We start from the raw sequence: 14,378 nt of genomic DNA, 5'->3' as shown, positions 1-14,378 counted from the left end.
TGGATGTCGTGTATGATTAATTTCTACTCCTACCCTTTCTGACAAAGGAATGAATTAAAAAAGCATGGTTGGATACAGCTTCAGTGAAATCAACAACGTCATCACTGCTCACTCCTACTCCTTCTCCCTATATCTGAAGCTCCATTGCAGGAGAGGAGGATGTGAGATGTGCCATGAAAGAGGAAGCCTTGCATGATGATAATTACAAATTACTTGCAAAAGGAATGTCCACATTGGGATTGACAGAAAATTCATACTTGCTTGGAACAAACGACTAATCTTACAGTTTCAGAAAATGGATTGTAAAAGGAGCGGTCATTTCAAGTGAGTACCCAAGGGACAAGATGTCTGTCTTATCTCGTAATATGTTGTAACTGGCAACAGTGACCTTGTAGTGATTTAAGAATATAAATGAGATAATAGTCCAAAGATCAAATGGACTTCAGAGAAGGGAATAAAATAAAGATGCAGTTTACCTATAGATACAGAAGCAATTGTAACAAGAATTAAGTGAGAAGGGCCATGGTTCCTTCTTACTCCCTCTTTCCACCAGTAGATCTAGATTGATGTTGTTAGTCTACAGAAGGAATGTCCAACCTACAGCCTGGACCAGACCATCCTGAGACTTTCCCCCACCCCACACCATCATGGTGTTGGCTCTGCCTTGCCATACAGCCCAGCCCCAGGCACATAACCATCGGTCAGCAACAACCACACATTGGTGGGCTATTAACACTATCTTGGCTTGGGTTAAACACTGTTATGTGAGCAGAGAAAAATACACTGCCATGCTTTCCATTCTGATAAAGGAATATGAGAAAAGGTTTCAAGACTGAAGAAAAAAATAATCAATTTTTTTCTATATTTGAAACTCCATTTTCATTCGTCATAAATATGTTTTTCAAACTGAATGTATAGAGAATATAGAGACACTGTGATATTCAACTCAAAATTCTGAACATGCCTCTTTACCAGACTTTTGTAAGACCTCTCTTACCAGATAATATCCCTTGCTTCACAATCCCACCTTATTTGTGTCATGACTTGTCAGTATTTGGCATTTGTGAACAACTGTTGTCATGGATGAAGCACAGGAAGAGCAGAATTTAATTAAGAAGTATCTCTGATGAGCACCTTGTAAGCTCACCACTGCCACTGAACTGATGCATTTGCTTCACAAAAATCAAGGTCAGATATCAGACCAGTTTTATGTTTTTGTTGTTCTTGGTTTTTTTACTGTTTTAAAAGAAATATTTTAAAAATTAGCTTTCTTATTTATATACATTAACTACAATACATATTTCAAAAGAGATGCTCCAAAAGCAATGCCTCCTATTTTATTATTTTGGCCTGCAATATCAGAGGTGAATGTTGGTAGTATGGCAGCAGAGGTTGAACCTTCCCACCAGTGTTCCATTACATTTTGTTGCTGTTTGACAGATGGTAGCAGAGGGGCAGTCTGACAAAACAGTGTCTGACATGGAAGTGTTCATAAAGCAAAGACATGCCATTGAATTCCTCCATGAAGAAAAAACGGCAGTTGTTGACATTCATTGGCACTGGCTGAACATTTATGGAGATCAAACAGTAGATGTGAGCATTGTGAGGTGGTGGGTGGTGTGTTTCAGAAGTGGCCACAGCAGGTCACCTTCAGTGATGCAGGTTTTGACAAGCACAGTAAGCAGGCTCTTGTTCATTGCTAGTGAAAATGGTGGTGAGTATGCTAAAAAATAGTGTTTTGTAGCTGAGAATTTGCTCCATCAAGAAGCGTTGCTGTGCTCTTTGTATTTGTTGAAGTTTCCACAGAAATAAAGAGAAGAAATTACTTTTAGAGCAATTTATGCAGTCAATTCCTCTTCATTTAATGCATTCCAGGCAAGCCAAAATGTTGGACACCCATGGTCTAGAAGATCCAGTAACCATAGTTTATCTGTGTGAGAGGACATCTCTCAAAGGGCTGAAGGAAATGTGCCCTGTGACAGAATAGCTCCTTGACCATCACAGTTTGCTACACTGAAAGACAGCACTGACTCCCAGCAAATCATGCATGAAGGACTGAGAGGACAAGACTATCTGAAAGTTATGATACGCCTTCTAAATCAAAATCCTTCAATCACCCAGTGCTACAAAAGCTTAGATTTCAGTACAAACCTGCAGCTGATTTAATTCAGTGCTGCCTTTGCCATGCAATGATGCTTTGTTTAGCTTAAAGTGAAGTCCTGGAACAAATGTGACTCCTTGAGAGGATGAGTGCAAGGCACTGAAGTCTTCCACATTTGTCACACCTATGGTCTCCCATGGGTTTATACTAGAGTTATCAGAATATACAAGAATATAGGACATGAAAGGAAATGATGTGGCTGGCAACAGCAGTAAGAGAAAAAAAGAATTATACCTTGTCATGAGACAATTTGCTGATAAAATCTTTGACTGTAGCAGTATTCAGTACAACCACAGATATTTTGATCTCCCTTCATCTGGTTGCTCTAGTCAGCAAGCGCTATGTCCTACATCAGCACTTTTTTTTACAGTTTAGAGCAGGAAACTAGAGCAGGAAATTAACATCTTTACCAAACAACACAGAAATATCAGTAAAAATGCTTTTAGTTGCTATCTTTAAGGCTATTCACACTAATGCAGTCAAAATCATTAAAAAAAAACAAAAAACAAACAAACAACCCCCCCAAACATTTTACAATTAAAAATAAAATCAAAAAACAAAAGCAAAAACCAAAAACAGAAAATAAAAACAGAAAATAAAAACAGAAACTCTGCTGTTTTATTAAACAGTTAAGTTGCTTAGATGTTTAGACTTCAAGGCTTTTGCAGGAGAAAAACACATGTACCAGACATCAGTTAATTACACTAATTACTCTGTTTTATGAAGAGCTATTATTAATTTTTCATACCAGGAAATCTGAAGCAAACTATATTGTAAGTATAAACAGAAGAGCCAGCTGGGAAAATAACAATCAGACAGGGATAGTATAGCATGGTATATACAACTGTTTCATAACTGTGGCTCACTGGTGACCTACGGGGCAATGCTAAGCGATGTTAAATGATCTGCATCTGCTCCGTGCAACCATACAACTTCAGCAGGGGTTACTATTGCAAGCACTGTTATGTGAGCTGTTGCCCTTTGGTATATTCAGATATGATGAGGCAAAGTTTACACACTATTGTGCCCAGTTCTGATCCCCATCATACAAGAGAGTCAGGGGGGCAGTGGAAAGAATACATCGTAATGCCACCAAGTGACTAGGTGATTAGGCTGGAGAGCAACTCTGTGAAAGGAGATCTAGGGACTATGTGCGTTAGCAGACAAAACGGTCATTCATACTCAGGGGAGTATCAGGTACATTGCTGCTAAGCAATTTATGCTGGTAGCAGAACAGCTCATGCACAGTACCCTACAGCTTCTCCAGAAGGGAAAAAAAAAAAAGGGGGGCAGGCAATGATCTCTGCTCTCTGGTGACAGCAATGGGGCCTGAGGGAATGGCATGGAGCTGTGTCAGGGGAGGGTCAGGTACTCCTTCACTAAAGGGTGGTCAGGTACCAGAGCAGGCTCCCCAGGGCAGAGGGCATGGCTACAAGTGTCTGAGTTCAAGCAACATTTGGACAATGCTCTCCTACAGCGTCTGAATTTGGAGTGGTTCTGGACTCAATGATCCTGGCAGGTCAGTTCCAGCTCCTGTGAGTAAAATCTTAGAAAGTCAAGCTTGTTTAGCCTAGAAAAAAGAAGGCTCATCAGTATGTACAGATACTTGAAAGGAGGATACAAAGAGGATGGAGCTGGCCTCTTTAGAGGGGTGCACAGTAACAAGAGCTGAGACAATCCTAAAACAAATCATAGAATGTCTGGGTTGGAAGGGACCGTAGAAACCTAGATTCAATTCACCTGCCATGGGCATTGTTGCCACCAACTAGTTCAAGCTGCCCAGGGCCCCATCCAATCTGTCCTTGAAACCTCCAGGGATGGAGCTTCCCAGCTTCTCTAGGCAGCCAGTGCCAGTCACTAAACATTATCCAAATAAAAAATTTCCTCACAACATCTAACCTAGATCTCTCCTCTTTTCATTAAAAACCATTCCCCCTTGTCCTATCACTATCAGACCAGGTCAGTCTCTGTTTTGTTTAAAAATTCCTTTAGTGCTGAAATGATGCAATGAGATCTCCCCAGAACCTTCCGTTTTCCAAGCTGAACAAGCCCAACTCCCTCAGCCTTTCTTCATAGGAGAGGTTCTCCAGTCCTAAGAGCTTCTCCGTGGCCCTCCTCTGGACCTGCTCCAACAGCTCTGTTTTTCTTGCACCAGTGGCCTCAGGCCCCCTCAGACCTCAGACCATCTGCTGCAGATGGTGCCTCATGAGAGCACAGCAGAGAGGGACAATCATATCCCTCATTCTGCTGGCCACCACTCTTTTGATGCAGCCTAGGATGCAGCTGACTTTCCAGGCTGCAGCCACCTTCTGCTGGCTCATATCAAGTTTTCACCCACAAGAATCCCTATGTACTTCTCTGCAGGGCTGCTCTCAGTATGTTCCCAGATACGCATACCTGAAATTGCCCTGATGTAGGTGCAGCACATTGCACTTGCTGAACCTCATTCCATCTATGTGACTCCACTTCTCAAGTTTGTCCGGATCTCTTTGGATGGCATCCATTCCTTCTGTTGTATCAACTCCACCACTCAGCTTAGTGTCATCTGCAAACTTGCTGAGGCTTGACTCAGTCCCACAATCTCAGTCATTGATAAAAGATGTTGAAGAGGACTGGTATCAAGACAGACCCAAGAGATGACCTGTAACTAGCCTCTACCTGGACATAGAACCATTGACTACAGTCCTCTGGCTGCAACCATCTAACCAGTTCTTTATCCACTGAGTAGTCCACCCTTCAAATCCATATCTCTCCAACTTAGAGATGAGGATGTGGTGTGGGACCACATCAGATCTTGCAGAATTCCAGGTAGGCAATATTAGTTGCACTTGCTTTGTCCACCAATGACGCTATTCTAACCACTGAAGGTCTCCAGACCAGTTAGGTATGATCTGCCCTTGGTGAAGTCATACTGACTGTCTTGGATGGTCTCCTTGTATTATGCAAGTCTTAACATTGCTTCCCAGAGGATCTGCTCCATGATCTTTCCACGCACAGAAGTAAGGCTCACTGACCTGTGGTTCCCAGGTCTTCCTTCCTACCCTTCTTAAAAATGGGAGTGATGGTTCCCTTTTTCCAGTAACCAGTCAGACACGACTTTTCAAATATGATGGAGAGTGGCTTGGCAACTACATCATCAAGTTCCTTTAGGACCCTGGGATACATGTTGTCAAGCCCCGTAGACTTGCACTTTTTCAGTCTCATCAGATTGTCTCAGACTCACTCTTTGCTTTCAGCAGAAGGAATTTTGCTCCCTCAGCCTCTGCTTAGAGGTTCAAGGATGTGACAGATGTGGGAAGCCCAACTGCCCAGAGAAGACTGAAGTAAATAACTCACTGAGTACCTCAGCCTTCTCTATGTTTGTTGATACCACTTCTCCCTTTACATTTATCAGAAGGTTAGGGTTAGGGTACACTCATCTTGGCCTTTCTAACCTGGCCAATGTACCGATAGAATCTCTTTTTGTTATTTTTCAAATCCATTGCCAGGTTCAGTTCCATCTGCACCTTGGCCTTCTGATTACCTCTCTACATATCCAGAGGGCATCCCTGTACTCTTTCCAGGCCACACACCCCTGCTTCCACTGACTGTACTTTTACTTCTTATCCAATAGAACAGCAGAAGAGATGATCACCTTCTAAGGTAACTTTTTGATTCCCACAACAGCGGAGGCTTTCAGCAACCAGGCTACCTTTCCTTAGCCCCAACTAGAGCCCCAAAGCAAAGCCCGCAGCATCAGCCCTGTCAGCGCACGAGACTCAGCAGCACCCAGCCAGCTGCTGAGCTTGCAGGAAGAGCCTATCCCACAGAGCCCCCTACTCTGGCCTCCAGAGCAGAAAGCCGCTGAGCAGCACTCAGAAGTTTGGTAGCCGTAAGGCAATGCCATTAGCCACCTCCGCGTTTGCTCCGAGTTACCCTTTCCCTTCCCGCCAGACGACACGGGGCCTTTCTGTCACTCCTCTCCTAGCGAGCCCTGCTCGGATGCATCTCCTTGCGGGCTCTGGGTCCGCAACCTGCAGACATTACCTGCCGCCCAGCGGAGGCGGGAAGCAGTTACCGAAGATAACAACACCCCACTCTACTTCTGCCTTCTGCCGTTGCCGGGACGCTGTTGCCGTAGTAACGACTGTCTTCGCTCCTGATTGGGCAGAGGGGCATGGCAGCAGTAAAACGGGCCCCTATTGGGTGCGAGACTCAGCCTGGGCTCATGTTGCTCTTTTAAAGCCAGGAGTGGAGATTTATAGTATCATAGAATACTAGAATGGCCGGGGTTGACTCTGCTATGTGCAGGGTCTCCAACCACCAGGCCAGGCTGCCCAGAGCCATATCCAACCTGGTCTTGAATGCCTCCAGGGATGGGGCATCCACAACCTTTCTATTTTCAACATGGGTTAGTATGTCCTGGCAGAGATAACCTACAGAATAAACATTTTATTTTAAGAATTCGAGTAATGGAATCATGGAATGGCTTGATTTGGAAGAGACTTTAAAGATCATCTAGATCAAATAGACTGGCCAAAGGAGGGATGAACATGCCCTAGAGGGCCTGCCATGCACAGAGGCCCAGACTTCTGAGCACTGGAAGTCTACCATGGACCCTCCTTTGTGGGTATGTGTCCTACCTCCTTGTCAAGGAATAGTCAGCATCATCCTTCTTTTCTCTGGTATGTTTTTCTGTATTCACTAAGCTCCACTCTTTTGATGAGGCATAAATAAAATACAGTGGGGCTTGAAATCCATGTTTTCCTTGGTTCTGATGTTGCTCTGATCAGCTCGCTCATACCAAGTGCTCTGTATTCATGTGTCTATGGGCAGCCCTCTCCCAGATGTATAGAAACAAAGGTAAAGCCTGTGAAGGCAGCTTTCACAGCACACTGTTACACCTGCTGAGTTGCTAGGGTGTGTGAAGATTATGTTATTATCAGTGTTGGCATAGGCTGGATTACAGGACCAAAGCTGGTGACCATGGATCTAACATCTGTGTGGTGGGTTCTTTATAGCTGATAGCAGAAGAGCTATGATGATTTGAGGAGACTGCTTCTATGTGAGGTGCAGGACTGGAGGACATTCTCTGACTCCTCACACAACTGCAGCCCACAGTTCAGGCTACACTGAAACCACCACCCGTATCGGTTTCAGTTAATGTGTTAGACTGGCATTACAGCAGCTGAGGAGCCAGCTCACATTTGCATCTGCTGTCTCTCCTCCGCAGTGGCCATTTCTGGCCGTGAGGCAGAGAGGACAGCTGCAGGTGATGGCTTTTAAAACTGCTCTAGCATGTATTCCCAGAGCTTGTCATCTGTGCACGGGGAGAAATCCAGCAAAAGCTGTTGCGTAGCATTATGATTTACTTGCAGATGAAATTGCAAAATCCATGGCAGTTTGTTGCAGAAACCTCAGTTAGGTCCCTGCATTAGCAGGAAGTGCAAAGACTTCTCCTTGTCTCTTTTGGTATTAACAGCTTTACTGTTTATAATATTAGCTCATGGTAAGGAGTCCTGCATTGCTAACAGAGAATAACTCTCACATAGAGTCATAAAGAACAGAAAATCCCCCTGCATTTTTGTAAACTTTTCTTGCATTCATGCACTCTTGTAAGTCCACACGGCTCAGATGTTTTCAAGACGCAGGATGTTATGAGCTCTGTATGAGTGAAGAATGATATCTGGAAAGAGGTTTTGTTTGGTTTGTTTGAAGATTCTGTTGTAGCTCTGCCATCTTTGTGAGAAGTTATTTATATGGAGAGAGTCCAAGATGGACTGGAATTGATGTTGCTGATTTATTTGCTGCTCCCTGAATACAGAGCAGCAATTTTCATTAAAGTGTGACTCAGCACTTAAGGTCTAAACCTCATGATTATGAAATCTGTGTATTTTATTTTTAAATGAAGATGCTCGTTTTGCAGACCCCCTTCCCATTTTAGAATAAAGTAGGTGGCTGGTTGCAATTACTTCTGTCTTCTCCTTGTGATATACAGCATTACAAGCAGCAGAAATACACATCTGCATACGTTTTGTGATTCAGACACTAGAGGACAGAAGTCTGCAGATCCTGTGGCAAAAGAGAATGAATTAGCAAGTGAGCACTAATAGCTGAGAAGGATGCAGTGAGATTACACACAACTGTTTCTGTACTATGTATGTCCTTTCTGTAGGTCACTGAGTCTGTGATATTTTTGTTAATATTATTTGATTTGGCTACTGAATTGCCTTTTTATGTTGATGGGAGAGGTAAAGGATGTGACTCCCTCTAAACCTTTGTTTTCACCTACTATGTGGCATTATTTACAATCCAAGCAAGTCTGAATGGCTTATGATAATGGTGATTCAGGCCTACGAATCTTTATTCTTATTGTCAGAACTACTGATGCCATGTTGTATATACAAGTTTACATGCAAACACCGAGAGTCTTTAATGATATACTTTCTGCCTTTACTGCCCAACTTCACTGTAAAGAATACTTAAATCTTCTATGTTCCAAACTGTACATTTTTTTAATTATTATTTTTAATCTAGGTCAGTTCCCATTCTGTTTCCTCATGCCAGCACTTAGGTGAGCCACTTAATGCTGCCAGCATTTTAGGCTCTCTTGGCTGAAGCTGCATGAGTAGATAGCCAGTGCTGACAAAGAACAGGTTAGAGGTTTTGGCCCTATTTCTTTACTTCCGTGTCCTTAAGAAGCATCACCTAGAGAATTTTGGCTAAGCCCTTTTGAGTGCTGCTTACTGTGCACCTGCTAAGAGAAGGACTGAGCCTGGGTGGTGGTGTATTGGCTGTGTTCATGAAGGCACATGACCAATGAAGGCTGGTTTTAACTAATTAATATTAAGGGTACTCAGTGCTTTACGGGTTAACTGCTGGCCATTTGGAGTACCATAGCAATGAAACCATCCAAACCTTCCCCCTGTATCATCTTGCTGATTTGGACCACTAAATGGGTTACCAGCTACGTAACTATAATAAATCTCACAAACAGTGACTTCTAACTTTCTAGCAGCTAGCAGAAGAAAATTTGAATGTTGAGGGAAGAAAAATAATTGTGATTTTTATGGTGTTTTTCATTTACACTAAGTTTATATCTGTAAGGCATTCTCTAAAAATACATCTTGGGGCACTTGGTCAAGGGACTTGCACAGAGAGTCATGTTGATGTTGGTTGAGCCCTGAAGGTTCAAATTGTCAAAATATGACAGAGATCACCACATATTGATTTTAATAGATTGAAATGCTTGGAAGTACCTGAAATCCAAAGGTAAAATTTCAGCATGGCTTCTATGGGAACACACTTTGGGCAGGCTTCTGGTTTGGATGTATTCCTCCCAATAGCTCAGGGCAGTAAGGTCAAGGGACTGGAGAGATGAACTCTGGCTGAAGAGAACCTTTCTGGAAAGCAGATTCTTAGCACACAGTAACTTTGTTGTCTAATACATGGAGTTCCAGCATAGCGACAGTAGATTGTCACAGAGGCTCCTGTTGTCTGTTTTTTTTGGATGGCACTATCTGTTCCTCCCCTAGCTTGTGTTAGATGGTGACTCTGTATATACTAAATTTGGCATTAGCACATGTATAGACTGCGGTGGCGCAGTGGTAGGAATGCTGCTTGCAACACCAGAGGCCTGGGTTCGAATCCCCCCTGTGGCACAAGTGGTAGAAGTGCCGCTCTGCTACACAGGAGGCTCGAATCCCAGGGGTTGGACTCGATGATCTCTAAGGTCCCTTCCAACCTGCACGAGACTGTGATAGACATAAGTGTTAAAATATAAGCTTAGAAGCCACTAGCTTTTGTTTGGGGCCTTAGGGTGATTGTCTTCTGCAGCAAAGGAGATAGATAGATAGATAGATAGATAGATAGATAGATAGATAGATAGATAGATAGATAGATAGATAGATAGATAGATAGATAGATAGATAGATAGGCTGTGCATGAGAATGGTAATATGATCCACTAGGGTCTTCAGAAACACAAGAAGCCTTTTAGGTGATTGGTAAGGATAAACTACTTGTATGTCATTAGGTTTAAGCAACTTCAGTGGATTTTTTGTGCTAATGAGATCTTTTTTCTGACTCAAACTTACATTAAGTTTGGGGAAATTTTGTTCTCTCTGTAGCAAAACACGGGAGACAACTATTCCTTCTGCTCCAGCCTTCTTGAAGGCTTACCAGTTTGTGGGTTCTGGCTTTCTGTATGACAGACTAGGACTCCAGAATAGAGCTGCCCAAGAGCTGTAAGAGAGAAGTGTGAAACCCTGAGTGGATGGAACAGTGACTGTATCATCCATCACAATTCAAGAACAAAGGAACATCAAATTACACTATGTGAGGGCAGTCCTTAAGCAAACAAAGGAACTCCTTTTTCTGCACTATGTGTGGAGTCTGTTGCCTCAGGATGCTGTCAATTCCAGCACAGAGGAAGAAAAACTCCACAAAGAGCTACTGGACACAAAGATGCTCACAGAATCCTGTGCTCTGTACTACATTCTTGCATAGGCATTTGTTACTGTCTGTGTGAGAAACAGCTCACAGGGTCAGACGGTGGTCTGATTTGATCCTGTGTTTCTGCAGTTCTTCTGTCTTAAGTTCGGATGTGTTGGTAGTGAAGAGGTTCTGTGTCCCAAGATGACATGGCTTGAATAGGAGGTCTACGAAATGAGCAAACCACAACACATGGAACACATCTTTTATTCAATAAGCAAGCAAGCACAGAAGTATAATGTGTAGTGCTTAATATTCATACAGTACTAAAAATATAAAAATATAAATAAAATTTCACAGAAAGCATTTTCACTCACAAATATACAAGGAAAAGTGCTGTCAAGCCACATCATGCTACACCACTTCCCAGCTGAACCGACTGTTTCCCAACAGAACTGAAACACCAAAAATCTGCTAGTCCTTCCTCACAGCTTTCAGTGAGACTGAGTATTTGACTATCAAAAATGGGCCTCCTGCAGCTGAGAACCTAAAAGGCATTGATGTTGTTACCTAACAGAATAAAATCATCCTGGAGAGCTTTATAGTGATAGTAGCCTACTTCAGGCTGTTTGTATACCTGTCATAGAAAATAAAAAAGATAAAGTAATAAACTTGATTTCCGATTATAATCCAGACAAGTCATAGCTTACTGTTACTGAACTATCATGCATACGGTACTCCCACCTGGTGGTGTATTTTTAAACTCTCTTCCTTCAGTGCTGCTGTTTCCTCTGCCTACTTACTGTGTCACACACAACCAGTCTTAAGTTAGGTGTGATGGAGTCCAGTAGCACAAAAAATAGTACTGAGTGCTTTTAAGTTTTGGTGGAACTGGAGGATATCCAGCACCTTATCTTCTCTTCCTGTATCTAACAGGTGAAATTCAGATTCAAACAGGAAACCAACATTAGTCAGACTGCTTCCTGAAGAAAGACCTCTACATCAGATGTTATGCTTTTAAGCTCAGTTTTGAGGGACTGAAACTGAGCAAGAGCTGGGGGCTTAAAAAGCTTTAGTTTTCTGGCCTTATGTATGGAGCTGAACTTCATCCATCAGGAAGACATGCATCTGAAACATGGGTGGGTTTTGTGATTAGAGTGGCAGTCACAGCTGTATTTCATAACAAGGCCTGTCTTGCAGAGTATGCCAGTACACAGAACCTACTCAGAAATTACACAGATATGGGTGCGCAGAACTTAGTGTGAGCCCCACTTTGATCAGCTACTATTTTGGAATGGGATTTATTTATACTTGATTTACCAGCTATAAAAATAAATATGGTGATTAACCCCTGAGATCATTCTAGCATACAGTTTTGGCCTGTTACTTGATTCCCTCTGAAATAATTTATTTGGTTTATGGACACTTATTTAGGTTCTAGTGAAAAGTTTTTATAAAATATTAAATAATCAATGTGGGGCTGAAAAGGTGTACATTCTAGTTGCATATATGATACATACCTTATACTGATATAATACATTCCATAACAGCTGAATATTCTAGTATTGTCTAGGAAGTTCTTGTGTCTGGATGAAGAATTAAAATACCAGAAAATAAACAGCTGTTTAGGATCAAAGATAATTGTATCTGCGATGGTTTACTTAGATTGAGTTTCTTTCTTTAAATCTTGTTACACATAATAGCTACAGTAGTTTGTCCAGCAGGTAATAAATGAATGCATAAAGCACTTCTAGCTATATCTGGATATCATATGCATGCTTTTTTTTTTTTTTTATAAATAAAAATCAAATGTGAGGTCACATTTTCCCATCTTCTGTTTATATACTAAATCAAATTTCTCATTCATTGAAACAGTGAAGATGTCTTTCCATAGCCCAACTCGACCTGAAACACAGAGAGGGAACACAAGTCAGAGAGAAGACAGGATACCAAATTTCTACAGTCCAGTTATGCAGGGCACCACATGTTATTTGTGAGAAGCTGATCAGTATTAGCTCTCATGGAAACCTCAGTAAGACCTGAGGCTACTTAGTATCTTCCCCATTTGCCCACTGCTGCAACTCTTGCAAAACCTTAAAGGGAGTACTATACCTCGTCATCTGGATTTGGAGAGTATTATAGAGGAAAAAATCCGATTACAAGATTTAGCTCTAGCCTGAATGAGCATTAAATACAGATTTTGTCTTTGATGTTAACTCAGAAGTTGATTTCTGGTGTCAGCGCAAAGAACGGACCTTTAATAATCCCATCACCTAACAACGCATTTCAAAATGACTGCGCCTTTACCATACATGGGCTGGAAAACTATCCAAAAGGTGCATAGAATACATAGCACGAAACAGATTATTGAATACTGATTAAATTTTAGCATAGCAAACTTCTGTTATTTTTCATTTAAAGATTAATTCAACAGATCACCTCATGTTTTTTGAAACTGAGAGCAACAATTTGTTAAATATGAATACTTAAATTATATCCACTGAAAAGAATGTGCACCATACACCCAGTTTGTGCCATTTAATTTTGTACGTAAGGAACAGCAAGCTTTCAGTGGATGTGCTATGGACACTGAACACTTTCCCAGTGTATGGAGTGTTGCATACTGAAGCCAGCTAGTAATATAACTTGCTGACGCTGCTGAAGACACCAGTCAAAGGCTACAGCTCCCTTAGGTGCTGATTCTTTGCAATATGTTTTATTTACAGCACAGTCAGTCAGGGTTATTTGCTGGCATCTCACTGATGTTGGGTATAAATAAAGACAAAATCCAGGCTCGTTCAGCTAGAATAAATGAAAGGAAAACTGAGATTGTGCTACCACTGAGTTTAATCATAACAGCAAGAGCAACACTACATGCAGGGAACTTAATTATGCATTTGATGCATACAAAGGATACCCATTTAATTACCATTGCTTTTATGCACCAACTCTATAATTAAGCCCAAAGACAAAACTGTTTGAAACTTCAGTAAATTACACATTTACACAATGAAGCAGTATGTGTAGCAACGACCATTTATGAAGCCAGGATTGCCCTATAACTCTCAAAGGTATGACAGTGTTGCTGTTTGCTTTCAGGATCCAAAGGGCAAAAGAACATGAAAGTTAAAGAAAATACATCATATGTATTTCTTCTGCAAAATTTGTCCTTTATTAAACAGACAGTTTCAACATTTCCTGCAACCATAAATATCTGATGATGAAAATCAGTTTTATTCTGGCAACTATAATTGCACAAAAGCCTGTATTTCCATTTCAATAATGTTAATAAAACATTTTCTTCTGCTGCTTAGGAAAGATAAATTTTTAATTTCTGAATCTCCCTAAAAACACATATAAACAAATTATAGGTATTATAAAGGCCATATGCAGTAGATTATTTGTAACATGTTCTTTGTTACCATATGAATGGATAGGATGTCAAAAAAAGTCACCCACCTGGTTTATGATTTGAATCATGCAACTGTGTAAACTATGATGTGATATGAGTCAAATATAAGTAATATATCTAATCATTTTTCTGCTTTCACAGAAGCTCAGGGTTATCTTCAGAGTAAAGATCAATGTGCTATAAAGAAAAAAAAATGAAGAACTAAAATAAAGCAAAATAAAGTAAATGTAACTAATAACAAATCAAAAATATTTGAAACAAATTACAATAAGCTGTCATGTTATTGCCAAAATTCTGTCACACAAACGAACAAAAGAACAAAGCTCTTTTAATGAAGCTACATTCTGAAGTAACAAAATATTGTAAAAGCCAAAGACAGTGAACAAAAGAAATA

General features: G+C 41.1%; 1 protein-coding gene and 1 long non-coding RNA gene across 3 annotated transcripts in view; both read right to left on the bottom strand.

The window, feature by feature from the left end:
• The window catches only part of LOC107317379 (uncharacterized), a 45,839-nt gene extending 39,557 nt beyond the window's left edge, over nucleotides 1–6,282 (bottom strand). Inside the window, exon 1 of the long non-coding RNA XR_001556855.3 lies at nucleotides 6,188–6,282. This is a non-coding gene — a long non-coding RNA (uncharacterized LOC107317379). The remainder of the gene's footprint in view (nucleotides 1–6,187) is intronic.
• Nucleotides 6,283–10,823: 4,541 nt separating this feature from the next.
• Nucleotides 10,824–14,378, bottom strand: part of SULT4A1 (sulfotransferase family 4A member 1) — a 30,720-nt gene continuing 27,165 nt past the window's right edge. Inside the window, exons 7-8 of one of the 2 annotated variants that reach the window (XR_001556869.2) lie at nucleotides 14,032–14,161; nucleotides 10,824–12,477 (exon numbers count right to left, since the gene is read on the bottom strand). Coding sequence is in view for 1 of the 2 variants with exons in the window: in XM_015870044.2 (XP_015725530.1) it covers nucleotides 12,365–12,477 (113 nt within the window). In the remaining variant the exon portion in view is untranslated. The remainder of the gene's footprint in view (nucleotides 12,478–14,031; nucleotides 14,162–14,378) is intronic. The other variant, XM_015870044.2, reaches the window with a different exon arrangement.

This window comes from Coturnix japonica, chromosome 1 (assembly GCF_054131305.1).
Source record: "Coturnix japonica strain WE chromosome 1, WE-NBRP24, whole genome shotgun sequence".
NCBI lineage: Eukaryota > Metazoa > Chordata > Aves > Galliformes > Phasianidae > Coturnix > Coturnix japonica.
Note: the sequence above shows the minus strand (reverse complement) of the source record. Positions and strands in the feature narration are given on the sequence as shown.